The following is a 23,599-nucleotide window of genomic DNA, read 5'->3' as shown; positions in this document are numbered from 1 at the left end:
CACTTGGCCATTGTCTGTTGGTATGTGGTAGCTTGCTGACCTGCCTGACTTCAGCAGGGAGTGTGGATGGGGATTCAAATTGGGCACCGCACAGCTTGTGCTGTCTCTTCTCATAGCAAAATATGACGGGTAGAGACCACAGGGAAGCCTGGATATTGTGGAGAGGAGAGAAACCCTGGCATGTTAATATTACAAGGGGAATGTGCTAGCAATAAGGGAGGGAAGCGGTAGAGTGAGATGGTAGAAACTAGTGTGAAAGGGAGGAACCCACAGCTGTACAACCAGAATATATTGTAGCAAGAGTATCATATGGTCTTTTGGAGCAGATGTGTTTTGTACCATGCAGTTGTGATTGCGGTTTCCATCTGCATAGCTGTATTTATATTTGGAAGTAAAGTCTTGTCAACAAAACCAGGAGTAGCAGTTATGATTAAATCAAATTTCTGGTGTAATGAGCCTGCACCAAACACTTGAATCCTGTGTTGCAAGAAGAAAGTAATTGCCGTTAAAGCAGAGTGAGTAAAATGGCAATTTAACTTCCAAAGATAAAAACATTTTTATCTTTGTAGGGCATGTGATTACTCAGAGGTCTGAGAATATAAATAAGGAAAATTAAATACCTTGAAATTTGTAAGTTAAGAGAACTTACTCTTATCAGATAATGAATTTATTTCTAGTGGAAAGTCTTACTCAGCTGTAGAAATGGATTCACCGGTCTGTTATTAGAAAAGTGATTTTCTCCCTGAATATGAAAATACTCCAGAAAAATCAGATCTAGCAATTTAACGTGTCTCTGTGTTAAGAGATAAAAGTAGAGAATATGTCTAGAGTTTCTAAGAGTAGGAAACATTGCTAAGTAGTTTGGAGGGTGGGCTGAGAGATAGCTCACTTTATTCAGAAAGTTTGTTAAGAAAAGGATGGAATAATACTGGATAATACTGTTGTCTTTCCCTGTGTAGAGGTAGTGTAAGTTACTGGGCGATGAAACATTGGTCTGTTGCAGGGAATCTTGGAAATCATTTACACAAGAGAAAAGTTAGTTAAGATGCATTTTGTATTGTAATCTCATGAGTATGTTTCACTGAGTTAGCACTGTTCATTTGTTCTCTTCCAGCTCCACTGCATTTAATACAGTTTCTTCTTTTGATTTGGTTGATTCTTTGTAATCAACAGGAAGCTGGATGCTTGTTCAGTGACACTTTTGTATTTTTAGCATTTAAAAAATGTGACTCTCTCATATAGCAGTGCTTATCTCAGACAAAGCTAAAAGTTGTATTTCCAGAAGAGTGCAATTAGCAAAGAATCTGTACTAAATAGCATTTAAAACACTTACCATGCCCTGTCTTCCTCATACTTACACTCAGTTAATACAATCTCACAGCAACCTAGTTTTTGGCACAACCTGGCCCTTCCTAAAATTATGTCAGTATCGTTGCATTTGGGGATTCCTGAAGTACTCATAACTTGCAAATTATGTGTATTGTACTTCGGGATGTTTTCTTCAGGAGTTTCCTATGTGATTCTCTTACGGCATATGCACTGAAGAAATCTTGAGTTGTTTGGTTGGTTTGGTTTGGTTGGGGATTTTTTGACTAGGAATGTTGCATTGTCCCAGGAAGAAATGGAGGCATATTGTATGATCATATTATCATATTAGACTTTATAATTTTATGTAATATAACCTGATATTTTCTGAGTCTCAAAGTTTTGGTGGATGCTTGCAACATCTGAGGTCTGAAGATACTGTATCCATTATGGTGTGCTGGGTTCATCATGTATTTGGGTTCTGAGTTATCCTCATTGCTGTTTTATTGGAGTTTCACACTGGTTAGAATGTTAACAGGGGTAATATCTGTTAAGTACAGACTGAATCTGAAAAATGGTAAAATCTAAAATAGACAGACTGGTAATACAAATGTAACAGAGCTGACTATAAGGAGCAAAAAGTCCATTGTCAGCATCCTAATCCATCACTGAATTGTTCAAGGGAAAAATTCTGCTAATGTCCATGGAAATCTTATTTGTAAGACCACGGGATAAAGACTTACAAATAGTGTATGATTCAGCTTCTTCATTGGAGTTAGACTTAAATATAGCTAAATCCATCAGGCATGTGTTAATTTACTGGGCTGTTTTAAGGCATCTTTCAGAACAATACACCAGTCCAAACAAAAAGAGTTTTGGAGCTTATATGATTGTCAAAAGTAAGTTGTTCTGGTTTTTTTTTCTGATTGTAATAAAGCAGAGACTTCCTCTCACAGATTTTTCACCAATTACAATTTCAGATATTGTCTAGATAACAGAAGAGCCTTAGAGAGAGATGTGGGATACGCTGAACTTCAAACTCGTCTTATTCGCTATGAAACTCAGACTACTTGCACCAAAGAGTGCTGCCCTGTGCCGATTGTCTTGAGCCCTCTCCCATCCCCTGCAGTCTTGTCAGAGCCTGGAAGTGTCCCTGATGGAGAGTCTTTACAAAGTGAATTCAAAACAGAGGCATCAAGGCTAAAACGCAGATCAAAAGACTTGGATTGCTTTTATCCCAAGAAAAGGTAATGCACTGAATAAAATAAATCCTTAGCATGAAATATTTCAGTAGTCTCTTGTGAAATGCATCTTTTCTTTCATCTTGAAATGTTTTTAGTGAAGCTATCTAGACAAATGTTCTAGTTGTTTAATCCTCTTCTGTAGGTTCTTTTTTTTTTTTTCTCAAGTGTGACCTTTCATTGATAGCATTAGATTAATCAAAACCATGCAGCACAGGCAACTTTTATTTAAGAGATTTGGGGTTGTATCTTGCAAAGTCTCAAGTGCCTTTGAAAAGATGACAGATAGCCTCATCTAGAACCAAAGCTGTCAGTGCTGTTGCAGTACAAATAAACAACTAAAGGTTTAGAAAGCCAAGCACTGTACAAACAGATAATTGAATTCCTAATCCAAAGGACTGCTGGTGTAAGATGACCTACCAAAATTCAAACTTATTGTCAGCCTTGTTTATTAAAGTCTTTTCTGGAAGTCTAGTTTTTAAGACTTCCCTTTGTACCTTGTCCTCACTCTGAAGATGCAAACTCTTTGCGTCAATAAAAAATAACTGCTGTGTAACACTACTTCTGAATTCACTTTTTACTGTAATACTTCACTTCTTCCTTCCTTCCAGTTTGATACCCTTTGCAGTCTAATCACAGTAAGCCTTTAACAGAGGTGTGGTTTTAGGAATATTCATGTCTTTTTGCAGCTTACTGAATAGTTGGAAAAGAAGATGCAATTGTACTTAGCACTTCATAAATTGGAGTTTCGGAATTACCAACGCTCTTACAGTTGAAGGATCAAGCAATACAATGTTCCAATAGAATTGTAACGTTCAACTTCTCATAGTTAAAGATGAGTTGTGACATTCCTGTAGGGCAAAAAGAAATTAGATAGTTTCAAGAAGCTTTGTCTTATCCTGAGACTGGAGGCCATCAAAGTCTACTCTTCCTAGCAATCTAGGTGAAGGGTCCGTATGCAAACTACCCCTTCTTCCAAAGAGTTTTGCTTCTTAGTTATCTTCTTGCTTCAGTTTGTTTCTAGATTTTTTTTAATCAGAGGTGCAATGGGTCTACATATCAGAGACCAAATCAGTCAGTAAAGTGTTCTTCTAATACAAAAAAATGTTACATAATAGAATCCTGTCTGCTGTTTTCAGATTCTGTTTGTAAGAATGTACAGTACTTAATACTCTTAGCAGCAGCCTCTATAGCAGAAAGAAAGGCACCAAAAGAGTCAGTACAAAATCTAATAGTTCTTTTTATCTTTTCTAATAGTTGGTTTTTGTTTGTTTTTTTTTTTTGTTTGTTTGTTTGTTTTTTCCAGGCTAACCAAATCTGAGAGTACAGATTCCCTCCTCTCTCAGGCAAGCGGAAGTAGTGGGAATCACTATACAGCTGCTGTAGCGAGGAAGCGTTCTGAAAGATCAGTTTCTTTAGCTTCGATGGCTTTGAAACAGCCTGGTCAACCCCACAAAGTAACCACTAAGGTTGTCTCAGCGAGTTGCATAAGTGCAACCGAATCTGAGACTTCAAAGCCAGCTAAGGAATCGAGATCCCAGAAACATACAAGGGTAAAGGTCTATGTTTTTTGCTTAGTGAAAAAGCATCTGCTTAACTTCTTTCCATGTGACTTTATTTTTTGAATGTTTTAACTGAAAGTGAACTGTCTTCACCTCTTTGTTATTATTAAATTTCATTCTGTTCACTTGCGTAAGTGAATCCTGAAGGCACTGAGGAGAGTGCAGCAGAAACAAGGAGTGAAAAAGTATGTAAGAAGTATTATATCATGCCCCGGGAATTAAGGCTGAAAGAGATAACTAGGAATAAAAAAGGTGGGGATGGATATAATGAGTAAGAGTTATGAAATGTAGAAAATTAATATAAAATCTAAAGGCACCAAAGAAATATCTGTGCCAGAAGGGTCAAAGCCATTGTAGAACAACAGACTATTCTGAGAATAAAAAAATATTCCAATAGTTGTTCAAATCCATGAATTGAGATGACATTTAAATACTTTGGTACAATAATATTTAATTAATAGCCGTATATATTAGGAATGCCACTTTTAAAATAAAGTACACAAAAGTGTTTCTGGCTTGGTGATACTAATTTTAAAGTTATCCCAGGGTGCTAGAGAGGACACTGCATGAATGTTGATGTTGTACTGTCAAAGGCAAGTTGGGATGACCCAAGTAAGCGTAAATTGGTGTGACTCATTCAGACCTACAGCAAAGTTTAAATATCTCTGATATAAAGAATGTCAGAGTATATTTTCTAATCTGACTGTAGTGTCTGATTTTTTTGTATTATTATTGTTTTTCAGTATGGATGTGTCAAATGAGAATATCATGTAAAGGAAAGTTATATATATATATATATATGGAGAAGAGAAAACCCAAGCCATTACCAATTTTTTTCTGTCTTCCAAGCCCCATGTGAATATTCACTGATTCTTTACATTGCTTTGTCATGTAAGCATTCCCTTAATTTTTTGAGATGAAGGAAATGGAAATAGATTGTTAATAACTCTGCCCAAATTTAGTCAGTGGGTTGATGGCATTTGGCCGATGGATTAATGACAGAGGCAAGATCAAAAAAGATACAGTGTTCATTTTGGTGTTTGGTTTTTTGTTTTATTTTTTTCTTCCGTTGGACAATTTTTCATGCCAATAATTGGGATGAACTTTTGAGTGTGTTTCTATTTTTCCAAGATGCTGAAGGAGGTGGTTGCTAAGACTCTTCAAAAACATGGAATTGCAGAGGATCACAAGTGCTTTGCATCATGCAGCCAGCGTCTATTTGAGATATCAAAGTTCTACTTAAAGGTAATTAGAAGACATGCTCTTACAGTTGGTTGTTCTTAGTCAAGTGAATCCATTCCTGAATAAAACTTGAGATGGACCGTGTGATATTCAGACTTGATTAAGCTAATGTTTCCTAGTGGTGTGTTAGTAGTGTGTAGAGTGTGTGGATAAACCTTTGGACTTGTTGCCAAATGCAGAAGCTAGTTTTACAGTATATTTTGGTGGGTGTTTGTTTTTAAACCTTATAAAGCGGTTGTCTTTTATGTGAGATAACATGTTAAAGCAGTGGTCATGCTTATACTATATTGCTTCCTTAGCTGTTGTAGCTATCTCCCAGCCATAGCTGTGACAGCTCAGTTTCTCACTTTTTCTAAGGCCATTGGCTCAATAGGTGGCTTACACAACTGACTCAGAAGTTCTAGTTCCCTGACATGCTCACAGAAGTCCTTGTAAATGCATTGTAGATGTGCACAACTACGTAACGCATACTGACTTGGCAGCACCCTGTAGAATTGCGTCAACCTCATTTTTAGGAGAGGATGAGAATTCTTTCCACAATACCTAGGAGACTTTGTAAGTCAATGCTTGAGCTGATGTTACTTAGGGCACAAAATCAAGTTAACTTACAGTACACAGTGTTTAAAAGTCATTGCTCACAAGCTGAGCTGCTGTTTCTGTTCACTTGCATGCGTTTAGCCCACCAGTATTTGTGAACTAACTCAGTTTAGTCAGCTTCAGTAAAGGTGATTTAGGCTAAATGAAGTTGCAGTTGAAGAGGGCTGAATGCTTACACAGATAATTAGAACATCTTGCTGATGAGCACCAACTTCTTAAGTAATTAGAACGCAGTTGCGCAGGCATTCTGTAAGCACTCCCAAAATCTCCCCAAAATATGCCCTGAAGGAAGATCTTCTAATCCAAAATCAGGAAGGGCTGTGTGTAGGGATGAGTGAGTAGGGTAAATCAGATGGGTTCACAGTTCCATTCCAAATAGAAGAGCAAAAGGAAGAGTACTGCAGTGATCCTGTTCTTCGGAAAGCTGATCTAGAGAGAGCTGTAGCAGGATTTTTTTCTCCTGAGCATCTTGCAGCCCCAAGTCTGTGGGAGCCCTTCAAATCCTTTTCTGTGCTGTGTGCTTCAGAAGCATGATCTCATAGGTATCATTTTTCTTTGGAGACAAGTAGTAAATTAATTTTCTTAGCTTTCCTTTCCTTTCCCTTGTCTCATAGGCAAAGTTATGTGCTTGCTTTGTTTAAGAGAGTGGATTAGGTTGGGGTAATTGGACTGCAAAACAGACAAGCCATTCTAGGCTTTTCCTTTCTTGCACTGATTTTCTTTCTCTGTGTCCTCTTCACTGTTCTTTGCCAGAACTCTGTATTGCAATCTAAGCAAACAGTTGACTTCCATGTTTATATAGAAATAAAATTTCAATCAAGATTGTAAGAACTTTGAATATCATTTAAGAAAAATTCCATTTCTGGAAGTGTGTGGAAGGTTAGGAAAAGCGTGACTCAATCATACACTTGACTACTAGGTTTGAACTTCTGTAGGGAAATCTGCAACCCATTGGAATAGATTAGATTATTTCTTTTTTAAAAAAACCCAAACCAGTCAAGTAATTCTTCTGTGGTTCTGAACAAGGTGATAAAAGGGTAACACCCTCCCTGCTTATTAGGGCTGTTATAATCCAAATTAGAGTGAGCGTATGAGTTTGCTTATTTCTGTGGCTTTGTGTTTCATATTTAGGATCTTAAAACTTCTAGGGGACTTCTTGATGAAATGAAGAAAACGGCAAATAACAATGCTAAACCGGTAAGACCATTTGTTTACTTGTTCCTGTAACTAGCCAAGGCTAAATGTAGCTGTGGCAGCTTGGCTGTAGGATAGTTTAGTCCGCAGCTTTAAGAGATGAAGAGATGCATTCCTATGGCCGTGGGTCTCATTTCGCTCTCTGATCTCACAAAAACTTTCTCTCAATCAGTAGTCCCACGGCAAAATTTCCAGTTGCAGATATTCAGGTTTTAGATGGTATTCTAGTTATAGCTGCCAATATGATATGCCAGAGTGAGAAATGGAAATGAAGGCAATAAATGTTTCCACATCACTGGCAAAAAAAAAGAGAGACGAGATTTTTCTTCATTTGAGAGAAGCCTGGATCATTAGGGAATTCTTTACTTGTGTTGGAGGAAATAACATTTCTTTTCAAAGGTTAGGAAGCAATAAAGGGATCTATAAAAGGAAATAAATTTCTTAAAAGAAGCAATGAAAATTAGTAATTTTAATCTTGGGAATAACTGTAAGCACAAGGGATATCAGATGAGCTTAGTTGTGCCTAAGGTGGGAGTTACATGAACAGTAGCAGAGTAAATAGCAGGAGTAAATACTCCTGTCCTCCAGAAATTAAGTAACTCTGATTTAAATAATGAAGAACAGGAAGTGAGTCCCTGATTTAAAAAAAAAAAAAGTATCATGCATATTTACAGTACAGTTTTCAAAATCATAAATTAAATGGAAGGATTTGGACTGGGGTAGTTAAATAAGAAAACCCAAGCTCTTAAGGAAAACTGCTAGATCCCCACAAAATTTATTCTATGAGAGCAGTATTTATTGTGTTCTGTACTGTGTTCACTTGTGAATTGCTTCGTACAGGTCATGAGGTTTCAAAAACTACATGGGTTGTGATGTTTGGTGTTGAACTGGGATATTGTGATAATACACTGTTTCTCACCACCGTCTTTGCCTGGGGAGGTGTCATGGTTTAATCCCAGAGGGCAACTAAGCACCACACAGCCGCTTGCTCGCTCCCCCCCACAGTGGGATGGGGGAGAGAATCAGAAAAAAAACCTTGTGGGCTGAGATAAAGGCAGTTTAACAAGACAGGAAAGGAAGGGAAAATACTATTACTACTACTAGAATATACAAAACAAGTGATGCACAATACAATTGCTCGCCACCCGCTGACCGATACCCAGCCAATCCCCGAGCTGCAGTGTCCCTGGCCAACTCCCCCCAGTTTATATACTGGGCATGACATAGTATGGTATGGAATATTCCTTTGGCTAGTTAGGGTCAGCTGTCCTGGCTGTGTACCTCCCAGTTGCTTGTGCACCCCCAGCCTCCGCTGCCAGGGCAGTATGAAAAGCTGAAAAGTCCTTGACTTGGTATAAACACTGCGTAGCAACAACTAAAACATCAGTGTGTTATCAACATTATTCTCATCCTAAATCCAAACCACAGCACTATACCAGCTACTAAGAAGAAAATTAACTTTATTGCAGCTGAAACCAGGACAGGAGGCCAGTTGGTAGTTTTATGTGTTTGCTGTTGGCAGAGGCATTAAAATTGGGCATCTCTTAAGCTGGCCACCTCTCCCTGTATTAGAGAATACTTTGAAACTACTTTATAAAAAATATGACTGCCCAGGACTAGTCAGTGCTCTGAACAACTACCCTGTTTGGGAGACAGCAGTAATAATGGTGGCAGATACAGCAGTGTACAAATTATTCTTTATCCTTTCTTTTACAGCGTGAGGAATTTTTTGTGCTGGCAACACTAGCTGTTTAGCATTGTGTGTGCACCTTGTTGCTAGTCCATGGAGAGAGTGGGGTGAAGTAGCTCTGTTCAGGGAATCTAAAAATGCCTTTTTCTAAAGACAAAGCATTCTGTAAAATTAAATACAATTCTTGGGTAATGCTGTATCCTTTCAGTTTATTAACAACTCTTTCTCCTTTTGAATGGATTACTTTTAAATCCTGTTTAGTAAAGACCACACAGGTGGTGATAAAAGGTGGTGATAGAGAAAGAATTGATAGAGTGTATGAGATGTTCTTAAGTTGCTTTCAAGATCTGGAGTTACGTAAATAATTTGTTTTCTTATTTATTTTCCCAGGTGATTGAATGGGTTTTGGAGAAGACTGGCAAGTAGAGGTACTGAATAGGTGCTATTCACACCTTCCTAAAAACTGCGGAGACAGAGCACTTCCGATTGTAAGAAAAGCCTTATACTGCCCAACACAGGTGCACACATATCTACACACCAGAAGGACTTTGGTCAGCATAATTATGTAGACTCAATTCCCAAGCACAGTAGCATGTTTTGAAACTTTTTATACTGAAAGTTTTAATTTTTTAAAAAATTCAAATGAAAAAAGTTTTTATATTATAAATATATACATATTTATTATGTTTCATTGTTAAAAGGAATATAGCTTGACTTGGTTTGATAAAGCTTTGTATGTTTTTCAACCCATACATTTGTTTTTTATGTGAATAAAAACCCCACCAGATTTAATTTTAATAACAAAACTACTTTGTTTTACCTTTTTTGCATTAAGACCTCTATTCTATTTATTACTACTTGCTGTTGTATAAACAGTGTTTACAGCGTTGACCGTTGACATTTTATAGAATAATTAAGAACAGTTCCTATTCTACAGGTGAAAGCAAACATAATTAGAATTTGAGTCACAGTTATCTCTGTGTTGTAGTATAACAAAAAAAAAAAAGCATGTCTTTTGAAACTTGATGCAAGGTCCCATTAAAGAAAGGATCATTGTTTTACAAGCTGCATTTCTGGTATAATTTCATGTGTACTCTCTGTAGCACTCCTTAGAAACAATTCATAACAGAGTTCTGAGATTTCTTTTCATGGGGGAGAAGAAAATCAGAATATAGCAGTAATGGTGATTGTGAGAACTGTGAAAGAGCTGGCATGCTATGATAAAATGTAATGGAAAGAATAATTTCTACCTGAGTTGCGGGCATAGTGAAATACTAAATTCAACCTCAGTTTGCTTAAGTCTCAGGCATGTACCTCCTTGTATGAGTGCAATTATTCAAGTTAGTATTATGTTGAGAGGAGGAGTTCCTACCAAAACAAATATATTTCACAGCTTTCACTGTAAGGATTTCCTGTTCATCATATAAACTAATGATTAAAATTGAGAGAGATGCAGTGTTATTGTTTGCTATATTCTCCTGGAAGAAAAAGGGATTAAGCAATACTAATATAAACAAAATGTAATATTATAAAAAAGTAATTGAACGAAGCCATGTGTAGCTTAGACTTAATACTGTAAAATCTACTCATTCTCTGAAGAGCCTTACTGATTTTGTGACATTTATTCTTTGCTTAATTCTATTTTGTGTAAAGCCAAGCCCTAAGGAGGTTTTTCACGTCTAACAGGATCTTGCATTTAACTCTTCTGTTCCTTTGTTCCAATGTGTATTGTTCTCCTGAACTCTACAAGACCTTTTCTGTGTGGGTGTGTACTTTTTTTAACTGCACTCAGAGCCTCAGCAGGAACGCTGTGTAGCTGGTTTACTGTGACAATGGGCTCTAGTGAGTACAATGGGCGTCTTAGCCCAGGACAAACACAACTACCTAGGACCGGGATTACATTTGTCTGCAAAATGCCACACGTCTATAGCATCCCGGTTCTACTGATCTGATGAAATAGAAATGCAATGAAGGTAGATATTTAAATAATTATTTAATAAGAAGTGCATGCACGAAATTGCTCCCATGTATCTATTACTGTGTATGGTTCACATTTCTTTGCATTCAAGACAGAAAACAAGGAATTAATCAAGACATTAATCTTCATTAACATTTAATACTGAATAAAGAAAGTCTCTACTTCCAAATAGAGAGAGAAAAGCCATTACAATCTCATCTCTTCAGGCTGAATGCTGATACTTTTGTCTAAATACTAAAGCACGTCACCGAAAGTTGCATTTCCTCCTTAATTTTGGGGGGGTTTATAAACTTGTAATTACAAAAACTTTGTAGTTAATAAATTATGCAGAAGTTGATAAGCAAAAGTACAGAAACTCTACATTACATAAAATACTTGAGGCTAATTGCCGTGAACTAAGAAAATCCCTTTCAGGAAAGTAATTAATACTCTTTAATGGGCTTTCTTGATGAAAAACTATCTGCACATATCTGTAGAAGGACTTCTGTAAAAAGGTGCTTTTTAAAATTATTTTTTATTATTTTCTCATTCCTCCCTTACCTCTCTATAGTGTCCATAGTAAGCCCTGGATGTAGATACTAACTATCTTACTTCAAGTAGAAGCCAGTGGTTATTGTTTTAATTAATTCTGTAGATTCAAAGGCTGGCCTGAAATAATCAGCAGGAAAGCAGTTAGGGAAACATAAGCATTTTGATGTATTATTTGTTTGAACGATTCCCAGTGCTGAACTAATACAATCCTGCCCATGTCTCATTTGCTCTTTGTTACTACGTTGCAGGGTTTTTTAGGGTAAGTGATAGCTCGTTTATTATCATGGCTTAACACTGTGCCCCATTTGAGCTGTGATAACTGTCCTTGTCCATGCTCTTAACCTACAAAAAAGGATGCAAAATAATTTCACCTGGTCTACCATAACAGCGCAAAACCAAATCATCTTACACGTGTCGTAGTTCAAAAACCGCACACTAAGAGTTCCCACAGCTCATGTAACATGTTATAACTTACATGATACAGAATGTAACATCACCCTTTGCCTCTGAATTTCAAATTATTTTCTTGTTTGAGGGTGCTGAACCCCAAATCCAGTCAGCCCTATGCATACTTTGGGCGCTTGCTTTCATGTTTTTTAGAAGTCAGGATATAAGTCATATTCACCAATATACAGTTATGGTTTGCCCATAATCCATGTTATATGCTTATACAAGATTGGGTAAGACAACACTGATGTGGTTGCGATTACTTGGTGATATGATTACTTGTAATATTACAGCAATTGCATGATGAATATCACCGGGCTACCACAGAACTTAACTTGGGTACAAATGCTTTTCCAAATTCACAAACTCCCTTTTCCATATTCACAGTTCTCCCTGGGGATTTGTTTTCTAATGCCTCTAATTCAAGCACAGAAATTCTGACAAAGGAAACAAACTGAAAAGCTAATCCCTTCTGGAAAAAGTAGCTGGTATGTTCACAAGAGGTTGTTATCTTTGTTACTTAAATATTTAATGTTTTTCCCTCATGCTTTTAAACTAAACTTTTGCCCTAGTTAACCTAGGGGTTTGGTTATGTCAAGCAGGCTGAGTTTCTCGAAATTTTGCTAGTATATTATTATCTGCTCTTTAAAATCAAAGTCACCACTGAATTCAGAATCGTCCATTTTAGATACAATTCCCAATTGCTTTATAGTAATAGTATATACAGTAATAGTGTGTGTGTATATATATATAGTAATATATAATACATACTATAGTAATAGTCTATATATATATAGTAAATAGTCCCAGTAAACAGCTAGTTATAAACCTACCAGTTTGACTCTTACGAAAAATAAGATAAATTTACCAATCAATGATAGTATAACAATCTGGGGCACATCATTTGTTTAGGCCCTGATTCTGCTTCCACTGAAACTGAAGAAGCTCCAATTAACTTTTAAACATGGGTAAGAGGACATTGAGAAGTCTTGCAGATGGAAATCAAATCAACTTCTACTTCAAATCAGCTGTGCTTCCGAATGTGAAGAGCTGGATGGAGCATGCCTCCATGTCCTGTGGCAAGAAAGAATACTTACCTTCCGCAGAAGGAGAAAGCACTTGTTTCGTTATTTGGAAATGACCAATTCTAATGATGTTCGTGGTAGCCATTTACTTGGTAGCACATAAAGAGTTGTGTTCCGATTTATAAAGTACCTTAAGAGATGCTAGTTCCATTTAAAGAGCAAGACTCTTAGGAAACACAGTATGTTTCCCTGAACACACTCAGATCAGCTTTATTTTCTTTTATTTTTTTTTAACAAACACCTTGTATCACATTTTTCCAATAACATATATGTTCCAATATGTATCCAAGTCTTTTTAACGGTGAAGCTGCTATACAAACTTTCTGATCAGACCGTTCCATTTACAGTCAGTATTTTGTGAAAAGAGTGAAACTCGGGAATATCCCTTTTTAGGGTTTCCATGCAGCTGGTCTGCCATACCTCAGATCAGACTGAAAGAAGAGGCTTAAATTCCCACAGTTAGCTTTTCTATTTGGGCCACTAAATTAAGAATTAAAGTAGAAGGGAAGAAAACCATCTTTTTTTCCATAACCATTCATAAGATAAGCAAGGCACATGTTGGCCTCACTCCTTGAATGCAGAAGCTCGAGCAGAAATTTCTGCTCTTTTTTTTTTTTTTTTAATGACTTCTATAACCACCCAGTTAAGTATAAGCAAGAGAGAAAGCATTGTAACTTCAGCAGGTGAGTCTGAGCGACCTTGCCCAGAACATCCCTGTGGCCTTTCAGTAAATGCCAGCAGCAAAAAAAAAATGCTGCATACTTATGCTTTCAGCCTGTCATCAACAGTGCCACTATCACATGAACACCAAGCTTACTTGATAGAAAGCACCAATGCACCATTGACAGTACATTAATACTTTTTTATTTTAATTTTTTAAAAGTCATTCCATCAATACGATGAATAATTCTCTCAAGTAACTGAATTTTTAACAGAATGACTGAGGTTTAAAGTGTAATTTTCCCCAGCCCAAAACCAAAGGACAGCCTTTGCAACAGCTTGTTTGGGTACAAAGTAACCTCACCTCACAAAAATCCAATAAATGACTTTATTAAATATATTCTTTTCCTCTAAAATATAAATATTCACTATACTCTTATAAATGTGGAGTAGGTTCATATTTCATTTGTCTATCCCATCCAAATATGAATCAGTCCAAAATCTGAAAATGAAGAAATAGCATCTGTAATTATCATTATTTTTTCTATAAATATATATAATATGAATTTTCTTTGCAAACTGTTTAGTTATTCATTTATACTTCATATAGTACTGAGCACCTTAGATTACATATTGTGTCATTTAATTGTTGGTACTAATATAGGAATTTGTAATATTTACAATGCACATACATGTTAGGTATAACATTCCAGTGATTTGTAAGTGTTAAAGGAACAAGGAAATAGTGCAGTATAGTTTACATATGTATTTAACCTACCCCACTGTATGCAAGTTTTCACTTCAACCTCTGAACTTTTATAGGAGCCTGTGTCCAAATTTTTAAGTTATACTTTGGAACAGCAATAAAAATGTCCTGAATTGCTTTTTAAAAACTTCACACAACTGTTTACTTGACGATGTGATGTGAGTCCGTACTCAAAGCCCCAGTCCCCCCAGCGTACCGACTGCTCTCAGCTTCTCAGAAGACGTTCTCCTAGAAGCTTCCAAGCCAAAGGACACCCAAGTAACCGCCACAGAAAGTTAAGTGAACGGCAGTGGTTGCTAAATGAGAAAAGTCCATTTGGAAATTATTGGAGAGTTATGCAACATGTTATCTCCTACCTTGTGAATTTACACGAGGAATTAATTTTTAAGTGCAAGTACCGTGACAGAAAAAACAAAGTTCACAGCTGGGTGAATCCCCTCTCAGGCTTGCTTTTGACTGGTGGGAGGTTCTGGGAGTGGGGCTGCTCTTCCAAATGGCGATTTAGCTGTTGTTCTTCAATGATCATTTTCTGTATTTGTGGATTCAGCCCATCATCTTAATTTTTTAATTAGTTTTGATGATTAAGATAGCTATGGAAACCACCACAAATTAATTCCTATACTGTGAATAAACAGCATGACTTACACTTAACTTTCAAGACTTAGCTTAAAAGCAACATGGAACCAAACTGTGTTTTTAATTTTCCTCTTTGCCAGCCAAGTGATGCTAAGTTGAAACTTAATGTGCTTTCTCAAGAATAAAAATGTTGTAATATGACAAGTGAACTTCCACAAACTTTGGATTTATTACTTCCTGTACAGTTCCTGTCCTTCAAAGTATGAATTGAGGGCAAAACTCTAAAAGCAAACAAAATCTCACCCCTATATGAAGCAGTTCTGTTTGCAAAGTAAGAGCAACATAAATGCCATCTCTGTTCTGCTTCCCAAGCTGACCACGTTAAGCCAATTTAGTAGTTCCCTGTTCCCACCTGACCACATTAAGCCAATTTAGTAGTTCCCTGTTCCCACCTGACCACATTAAGACAATTTAGTAGTTCCAGGTGCAAGCTGTGTGCATCATCTCTGATGATGAAGGTCAGTGTTCCTGCCTGCTTTGCACCCAGTGTAACTGTGAACAAGGCTGAAACTCAGTGATTCGCATGTTTTGACTTAAAACAGTAAGCTGTGCTGCAAAACAGGAACTAGTAAGTTACGGGTACGGAGGTGAACGTCTTGCGTTTCACCAGGAAGGAATAAAGCTGAACTTGCCAAGCATGCTCACAGGAGCAGTTCCGTATTAAGGCTTTTCTGGCAGCGCAGCTCGTGTTCCTGCCCTGGTGTGTTTCCTCGCTGTTGTGGAGCTTCTTGAATAACTTCTCTGATCTAATCTAGAAAAGTCTCAAAAAAATCAAGTCTTCCTCCTTCCCCACATTTGTTCTTCTATGAAGACCACACAACCAGCCTCGTCAGAGTTGAGGGGGTGACACAGTAGGGGTAGGAGGACAGGAAGCTCAGCACGGCTTTCTGTTGGAAAACCACTGTGGAAATGTGCTCGCACAAGCTTAGGACATGCTTCAGCATGGATTTAGGTAACTTTCACCTGAGCTGGGGATCCTGGGTAGCTGAAACTCATTAAGCCGTTCTGGGAAGTCACTGTAAAAATACATCCTGTGCGTTCATTAACAAAGGACACTCCTACCTACGCCCCACTGACAGCCGGCTCCCAATACATCGCTATAGCTAGTCTTGCTTTGGGTCCATCGCTAGGAATGTACACAAGATGTCTTCGTCGTTTAACTTGAAAGTGCCCCTCGGCAGGGACCCTCCGGCTGTTCACTGACCACAGCTCTATTGCTTTAGAGCATCTGACTCAAAGGTGCGTATTGGCATGCTCTGCTGGGTATTCAAGCAAGAGGTTCTGACAGCGCTCCAAGAGAAAAATCTTCTGTAAGCGGTGCACAGGTTAGAACAGAAAAAATATTTTACGTTTGGGTGGTGGGACAATCTTGTTTGGAGAACCTCTACTCAAACAACTTTAAGCTTGCATCACAACCAACACCCACTCTTGTCTGCTTAGCCCTTTACTTATTCTATATAAACAAGTACATTGAAATAGGCACAATTTATGATTCTGAAACATTTACATGTATGGTACTACACGCTTTTACTGTCGCATGGGATTTTAAAATCCCGTTATTTACAATGAAATCCACTGTTTTCCTTGTCATGTCACCTCTTTAGCTGACCAAAATGAAACCTGGGCCTTGGAAGACTGCAGAAATGACCAACGCCCAGTACTGAACCCCAAGCTGGTGTACGCTGCTAGCTGGTATGGGCTGCTGCTGTTCACTGTACTTCAGATTAGCATGGTCGCTTTGTCCTTCTTTGAAGAAACAGATGTATCCTGCTTATGCCACCAAGCCAAGTCTTGTAATCTTTGCTGACAGGAAGGAATGAATGATGAACACAATTGGTTTTGGACAGGAATGAAGGTCCAGTTGCTGAAAAGTACAGAAAGAAGCCAAGTCGAGAATTATTAGATTACAGCTCAAATAAGCAATCATTTACGGAGTACTTGATTAACTGCTGCCTGGTATTTTGAACAGGCTTCTATTAATAACAAGCCTTTATTACAACATACTGTCTTTCCTTTGCATACAGCTGCAAATATTTAGGTTACTGAAAGTAAGTAATAAGCATCTTGAGAGCAGATGGGATCCTGGTGCCTCTGGGCTTGCATCCACCTGGGTAAGCTGCAGAAAATGGAGTCAGATGCTGCAAGCAGTTTCCCAAGAGGTTCAACCCCTCCATCTTTTCAGGCTCTGTTTCTGACCAGGGATGGTGGTCAGATGGTCTATGTCCAATACGTAGTGCATCTGCTGTTGGTCATAGCTGAAGCCAGGATACTGCACTTTCAGCTGATGCTGCATGGTTGCTCCTCTGTTCACACAGCTGGCAGCGAGACTGAACTGAGACTTTTTTTTCCACAGCCACAGTTCAGATGATCTCACCACATGCTTGCTAAGCATGACAGACTTGTCAGTGTGACCAGCAGGTTCAACAGTAGGTTCACATCAAAACAAACCAGATTTGCCTTTCCACCAGTCGACTTTATTGAGAGCTAGTAACAAATTCCCTTCTGAACGCCCGACAATAAGCAGTTCACAGAGTATATGTTATCAAAGGTGACGTGAAGAATTAGGCACCCAACGTGCTCAGGAACTGCTGAAAAAATTTGGCAGGAAAGACCATGTTTACATGCATAATTTATGGTATCTAAACTGCTTGTAGGAATAAGCATCTTATTTTAGGCATTGTGACAGCTAACTTAGAGGCCTAAGCAGACAGTTTGCACTACATCTGTAGTCTTCAATTTTTTTCAGCAACTAGATGTTGAAAAATAAAACGTAGCTTGTTGTCATAACAAAAAGTCCCTATGTGTACATTGGAATTAATAATATCTCATTCTTAAGTTCTTCCACCCACAATCATTTAAAAAGTTAAATGGATACATACAAAAATTCTAACATCTGGCTATTTAGAGATACAATTTGTTCTTAAATGTAAGAAATCTTTAATCGCTCCTTGCATGGTTTTACCGTTTTCTCTCTCTTTTTAGTTTATTTCCTTCTAAAGCCAGATTGTCATGCTGTACTAGAAAACAGTGTCTAAATACTGGTACTGGAACCTGGTACTGACCAGCTGTTTAGAATAGAATAGAACAGAACAGAATAGAATATTCAGTAGGAAGGGACCTACAATGATCATCTAGTCCAACTTCCATTAGTGCTTCTCCACCCCCACGGCCTGAAGGACACCAAAGGGATGGTAACCTGCATCCCTTTGCTAAACACAGTACTTACAATTTCTCCATCCTTTCCTCCAAAGTCTAAATAAAGCATTCTTATCCCATCATCTGAGGACATTTTCAGTTTTTCGTAGGGATATTGTGCAATTGTCTTAGAGAAGGCACCATCTTGCGGTTCAGTTGTAAGAGAGAATCCATGTTCATAATGGATGGTCAAACGGCACTCCTGGCTTTTATATGTGCAAGCTGAAGAAGGAAACAAAATTTAGTCTGTAATGTTCTTAAAAGCAACAAATTCTATTTGGCTGCAGATATCTGCATTTTACATTTGATCTCAACACTACTTGCAGAAACTAACCTTTCCTAAAACTGGGCTAATCATGCTCTAACTGTAAACCTGCAGATTTGGGAAAACAACAGAAATCTTTCTGTTGTGCAAGGTCCAAGCAAGGTTTGTTAGTTACGGTGTAAACACACAGACTAAAATTGTGCTCGGCAGTAGCAGTAGTGGTGTCAGGCCTTTCAGTTATTCGCTGCATTCTTCATGTTGCAGCATACATCTACATGCTGACACAAAAACAATCTACTGAAGTTTAAGAAGGCTCAGGCTGGCATTTCCTCCTTCCAAACCTTGACAAAGTCACAGCTGCTCTTCTCCTCATGGCTGACAGACATAGCCAGAATCAATAAATGCGGCGCACAACACACGAGAAAATTAGAAGCTGTAAAGGGTTTCCCTAAAGTATTTTGACAAAGATGAAGACACTCCTGAGTCCTCATTAGTGTCGTGGTAATTGAAAAAGGGCCCAGATAATTGTATATAATAGCTACTGCAAGCAGAAAGTCTGCATCTTCCCCTCAGCTCAGAAACATAGGCCGTGATCCAAATTAAAAAATGAAGAGTTCAGGTGTTCACATCCCAAATTCTCTGTTCCACTACTTTCCCCTGAACAGTTCTGCCAAGAAGGGTCCTTGGCACTGGGATAAAAGCACCACGATAAACGAAGGGGCTGATGCCCTCCTCCTGTTTTGGAAAGAAAGGCACCCATGTCCCTGGGCCGAGGAGATGGAGATGCCCTCGAGGTGGTCCCCACTGAACCGTCCGGCTGGTTTCCACAGCGGAGGCCCTCGCAAAGCCGCCTGGGCTCCCCGCGAGGCACGGGGCCTGGCAGGCTACGGCCCGGCGTCCCTCAGCTCAGCAGCACGTGGCTGCACCTGATGGCTTCAGGAAATCGGAGCTGCCCTTGGTCATGGAGCGGATTTGTGCTTTGGCTCTTGCTCTCACGTTTTTAGGCAACGAGGGGAGACAACGTTCAACTTTAACAGCCCCACCAGCTGTAGGGCTAGCGGGGGAAGGACTCCCAAATCCCGGGGGCACTCAAGAGAAAGGCACAGCCTCAAAGCCTCCCCAGGCTAGCAGCTACCTCGCCGAACCGGGCATCACCCCAGAGCATCTGCAGCCGATTACTTTCATTCCAGTTGATTTTGCATGTACAGAAGTGCTAAGAAGTGACACCCTGATGCTCAGGGAGGGAAATGACTAGCCATCAAAATGTGGCTGTTGGACTGGTTTGTATTTTTTTCACTCTTCTCAAGTGTGCAGAGCTGGGTGAATAAATGACCAATTCACACTTGTGAATGTGCTAGTCCTCGTCTGCCTCCTCCCTCTGCAGGAGAAACTCCCGCCAGGCTCTCAGGAGTCTCCTCAATCTCGGAAAAATGCTCTTTTCTGTGGGTTTCTGGACAAACCTCTGACGATCACTCCTCTGTGACACTCAGCCCTATATGGCTGACTACAGACTTGTGTCTGAAACAACATGCCGAAAACAAGACCAAAAGTCAGAAAGACAGTGACTGTGTCGCAGGCCACAGGTACCGCACCAGCTGGGACTGGCTCAGAAACCAAGGGGACAATATTTTAAACACAGAGTCCTAAATATGCACATTTTTTTAAATGAATCACGTCTAGCAGAAGGAGCCTGAGCTACCCATGAGTGTCACGAGGAGGTGTGGAGAGGCAGTGCCGCAGACGTTACTCACATGTGGTGATTTCCGTGATGAGCTCCGCAGAATTGTGGCAGCCCTGTACTACGCTCCTCGTCCACAGTGAGAGGTCTCGGCTAGTCTCTGTCCTGAACAGATGGGTTTCAATCCCTTGCCTTGTACCGGTACGGGTTGCAAAAGACAAATCCACCCCTGACTGAGGTGAGCCTTTTCCTGGGCCAGAATGGACCAACCTGCAATTGAAAACACATCATTGGATTATCACGCTGACAGAGCACACTGTGCCAAAATCCCTACCCGAGCACAGCTCTGCTTTATACATTCCTAAACACTTGTGGTTCAGAGCATGAGAACAGGCATCTCCTCTGTATTTGAGCCTAAAGTGACTCCTAGTGACACTCAGAAGAGTGAAGGTCCAAGGCAGCGAGTACAGAAGCAGCCGGACATGCAGGTGATGATGGGGATGTCTTAAAATTTCCTAATGAATTGTACAAAACACCCGTTTGGATGAGGAAGCGAGCGAAATCACTGACTGGTCTGTGGTGATGGCATTTGGTCCACAGCTACAAGTGCTCGCTCAGATAAGGCAGCTGACTCCAACTTTCACTGTCAAGCGACATTTGCCATAAAGCTTAAACATCTGCAGACAAACTCAACAGTAAATGCTGCCGGATAAAGTAAGAAGTTCTGTAAAATATGCACAGGCTGAAGTACTGTCTTGTGCATACTTTTCCCATAAGGAACCTGTAAAATGCAAAATGTTGCAGCTACTTGTAATCTGAAATTCTTTCACATTTTGCTGCAATTAACATTTTTTTGCCTGGCATCAACAGCTGATCGATCTCCTGTGACCAAAAAAGGTTTGTTCATCTGAGCAAACACTAATTGCAGGGAATATTTTTGAGTGAGAAAATCAACACCTCATAATATTTAATTCTTCTTTAAGACTGCCCTTTTGGTGTTTTTTTTCCCTGCAGAAGTGTGGACAGTGAATACAGAATTCACTCAGGGACATGACACTGATTCAGCTGGAAAGAATAAGCCAGAGGAGCTCATCGCTCTCTGAGATCCAGAGACTAACCCTCAGAGGGAGTCACAAAATGAAATTCTTCTGAAAACCTTATTTCTGTCTTGTGTCTCCTGTTTCCCTTTCTGTAGGCAAACAATATACTTCATATGAGACTATAAAGTAAGTATGTAGCATGGTAGTAGAATATTTGTGCTGAAGGATAAAACATTAGATTATACCAATCATCTGCTGAATGCTAATTCACCCTCAAATTATTGTTTTGCATCTGAAAGAATAGTTGCCTGTTAGCTGACACTGTAGAAGTATGCCATCAGAGATGTTTATTTAGTAGAGAAAAAAAAGCAGAAAGGAAAGAAAAAGCACAACTTTAGCTTTTCAGTTATTAAACCACTAACCATAGGGCATCTGAAATTTTCCCCAATCCCCTGGCATTCCATGCTGACATTTGGGATGCACATTGTGCCAAACAGATGCATCCCTCTTTCATACCCCGCTAGAAGGTTTGCAAGATTTGTTCATGCTCAGGTTTGTGGTAACTTTCTTTGGATTTTAAGCATCCGCCTTGATTTCATAGTCCCAGGAGGTCTCAGGAGGCAAGATGCAGAGTATCCTGGTCAGAGCTGCCCTGCCCCATGTCTGGGCAGGAAAGCCTCTTCCAAAGAGGCACCACCACCCTCCCCAAATGCTTTTTTTGCCTCTAGAAGGGCTGCGTCAATGCCCCACTCAGCTTTGATACTCAAGGTCTCCTAACTGCACCCTGGGCAGATCTTGCAGTCGGGGAGTCAGTGGCAAACAAACAGCCCAAAAACATTAATTCACTTTCATTTGGCATTAGGAAGTGCAAACTCTGAGGGGAAGCTGCATCTTGATAATTAAGGCAGGAGACTGGGAACTGAAATCTCCAGTGACTTCTGCTGCTGCCTGTCCCTGGCCAGTCACGGCCACCGGTCTCATGCTGCCTTCTGCTACCGGGGCGACTGCGGGAAAGCAGCCTGGAAAATCACATGAAGTTTGTCAGTAAAAATAAAGCTATTCCAGCTTTTCCCTGGGTCATCCCTTCTCCTTTATGCAGTGCTCATCAGCTGTGCTAAAAATTGTTTTCTAATACTTGTGATACTGAATGTGTGACAGACAGATGGTTCCAATGTTTTATTTCCTTTCAAATCCAACCCCCACTCCCCTACATCTTCATGCTTTATCCATAGCACTGGCATTGTAGGTTTTTCAGCATATAGATAGAATGAAGATGTACTTTACAAATTAAAGTATGTGGACACATGCAACATGAACATTGTTTCTAGCCTGCCTTCTCATTTCCTTTATACCCTCATTATTAAAAATTCAGTCTCACTTTAAAATCCTTTTCTACCATACAACTCCAGATCGTGCTTCGGAAAATCATGCAGTTAAATATGAACTAGACAAATATGCAGGGGAACATTTGATAGTGTTTATGTACCAGCTGTCAGTACTGATGTATTTGGGTACAGGTCAAAGGATTCCCAAGCTTTAATAAAGCTGCATTCACGTGAGCTGTTTGATTTACATAAAAGATGTTTTATGCTAAAGACCACAAGAATACCTTGAGAGGCAAAAAATAGTCTTAGAAACTTCACAGACAGCTTCCCCTCACCCCCGCCTCCCCATCGCTCTGACCGCAGCCTCGGATGTGTTCGTGGTGCATGCTGCACCGCAGAGCCGAAAAGGCACCCCGGGGCCGGCTCTGGTACTAGTCTCCCACACCCCCTGAAGGTTACTGGGCTCCGTGGAGGTTTCAGAGATGCCTGCGAGCACGCCGGAGCCTGAGCATGCTTCCCTGGAGCAGCCAGAGCCGCGAGAGGGCAGGAGAAGGTTGGTCACCATCGAGCCTGTTTGCACAGCGCGTACATATGTAACAGGCAGCGGCTGTAAAATGCAACTCTTGGCATGCTCCAGAGAGCCAGGGAGGCACTTCTAATCTTCTCGAATTTCTCCCTTGTCTCCCTATGTTTTGGGGACTGTTTTAGCATTATTCTTTGCAAACATGTGATAGCAAGATGGGTGCAGTCCAACCTAAAGTGCTGGTGCTGGCTGAGATGCACTGGGACCTGCTTCTCATCCTAATGCTATGAAAAGAGTTTCAACCATTTACTGCAACAGCAAAATCTAATGGCCTCTTCAAAAAGGACAGTGAAAACAGCACTGACATTCAAAGCAAGCATTCAGCTGCTCAATCGAGATTTATCTCAGAAGAGACTGAGATTTATCTCAGAAGAGACAATGATACAAGTGCATCAACAGTCATGCAGCTCTACCTAGTAGAAAGCCACTATCATCTGACCTTTCTTACGTTGAAACCACACCTTACCCTGACTTAGCATTTGAAATCTGCTCTGGAATGGCTGTACTCTTTGGAAACCTATGCACATGCTCTCAGTTCATCCGAGTTCTGCATGGAGGGAGCCACAACCACTCTCACTG

At 39.6% G+C, this 23,599-nt stretch overlaps 2 protein-coding genes across 4 annotated transcripts in view; one reads left to right on the top strand and one right to left on the bottom strand.

Annotated features, from left to right (window-relative positions):
- Nucleotides 1-13,624, top strand: part of LOC115340277 (MDM2 binding protein) — a 37,473-nt gene extending 23,849 nt beyond the window's left edge. The window contains exons 18-24 of one of the 3 annotated variants that reach the window (XR_005932199.1): nucleotides 2,286-2,552; nucleotides 3,853-4,099; nucleotides 5,240-5,353; nucleotides 7,079-7,144; nucleotides 9,222-9,382; nucleotides 12,175-12,275; nucleotides 12,700-13,624. Coding sequence is in view for 1 of the 3 variants with exons in the window: in XM_030011628.1 (XP_029867488.1) it covers nucleotides 2,286-2,552; nucleotides 3,853-4,099; nucleotides 5,240-5,353; nucleotides 7,079-7,144; nucleotides 9,222-9,257 (730 nt within the window). In the remaining 2 variants the exon portion in view is untranslated. Of the gene's footprint in view, nucleotides 1-2,285; nucleotides 2,553-3,852; nucleotides 4,100-5,239; nucleotides 5,354-7,078; nucleotides 7,145-9,221; nucleotides 9,900-12,174; nucleotides 12,276-12,699 lie in introns of those variants that run through there. The other 2 variants (XR_005932200.1, XM_030011628.1) reach the window with 2 other exon arrangements.
- Nucleotides 13,625-13,713: 89 nt separating this feature from the next.
- SNTB1 (syntrophin beta 1) overlaps nucleotides 13,714-23,599 on the bottom strand; it is a 118,115-nt gene continuing 108,229 nt past the window's right edge. Inside the window, exons 5-7 of the mRNA XM_030011629.2 lie at nucleotides 20,146-20,342; nucleotides 18,161-18,351; nucleotides 13,714-16,798 (exon numbers count right to left, since the gene is read on the bottom strand). Coding sequence (XP_029867489.1) covers nucleotides 16,706-16,798; nucleotides 18,161-18,351; nucleotides 20,146-20,342 — 481 coding nt within the window. The 3' untranslated portion in view covers nucleotides 13,714-16,705. The remainder of the gene's footprint in view (nucleotides 16,799-18,160; nucleotides 18,352-20,145; nucleotides 20,343-23,599) is intronic.

Source organism: Aquila chrysaetos, chromosome 4, assembly GCF_900496995.4.
Source record: "Aquila chrysaetos chrysaetos chromosome 4, bAquChr1.4, whole genome shotgun sequence".
NCBI classification, from domain to species: Eukaryota; Metazoa; Chordata; class Aves; order Accipitriformes; family Accipitridae; genus Aquila; species Aquila chrysaetos.
The sequence above is the reverse complement of the archived record's forward strand: the minus strand, read 5'-3'. Positions and strand labels throughout refer to the sequence as shown.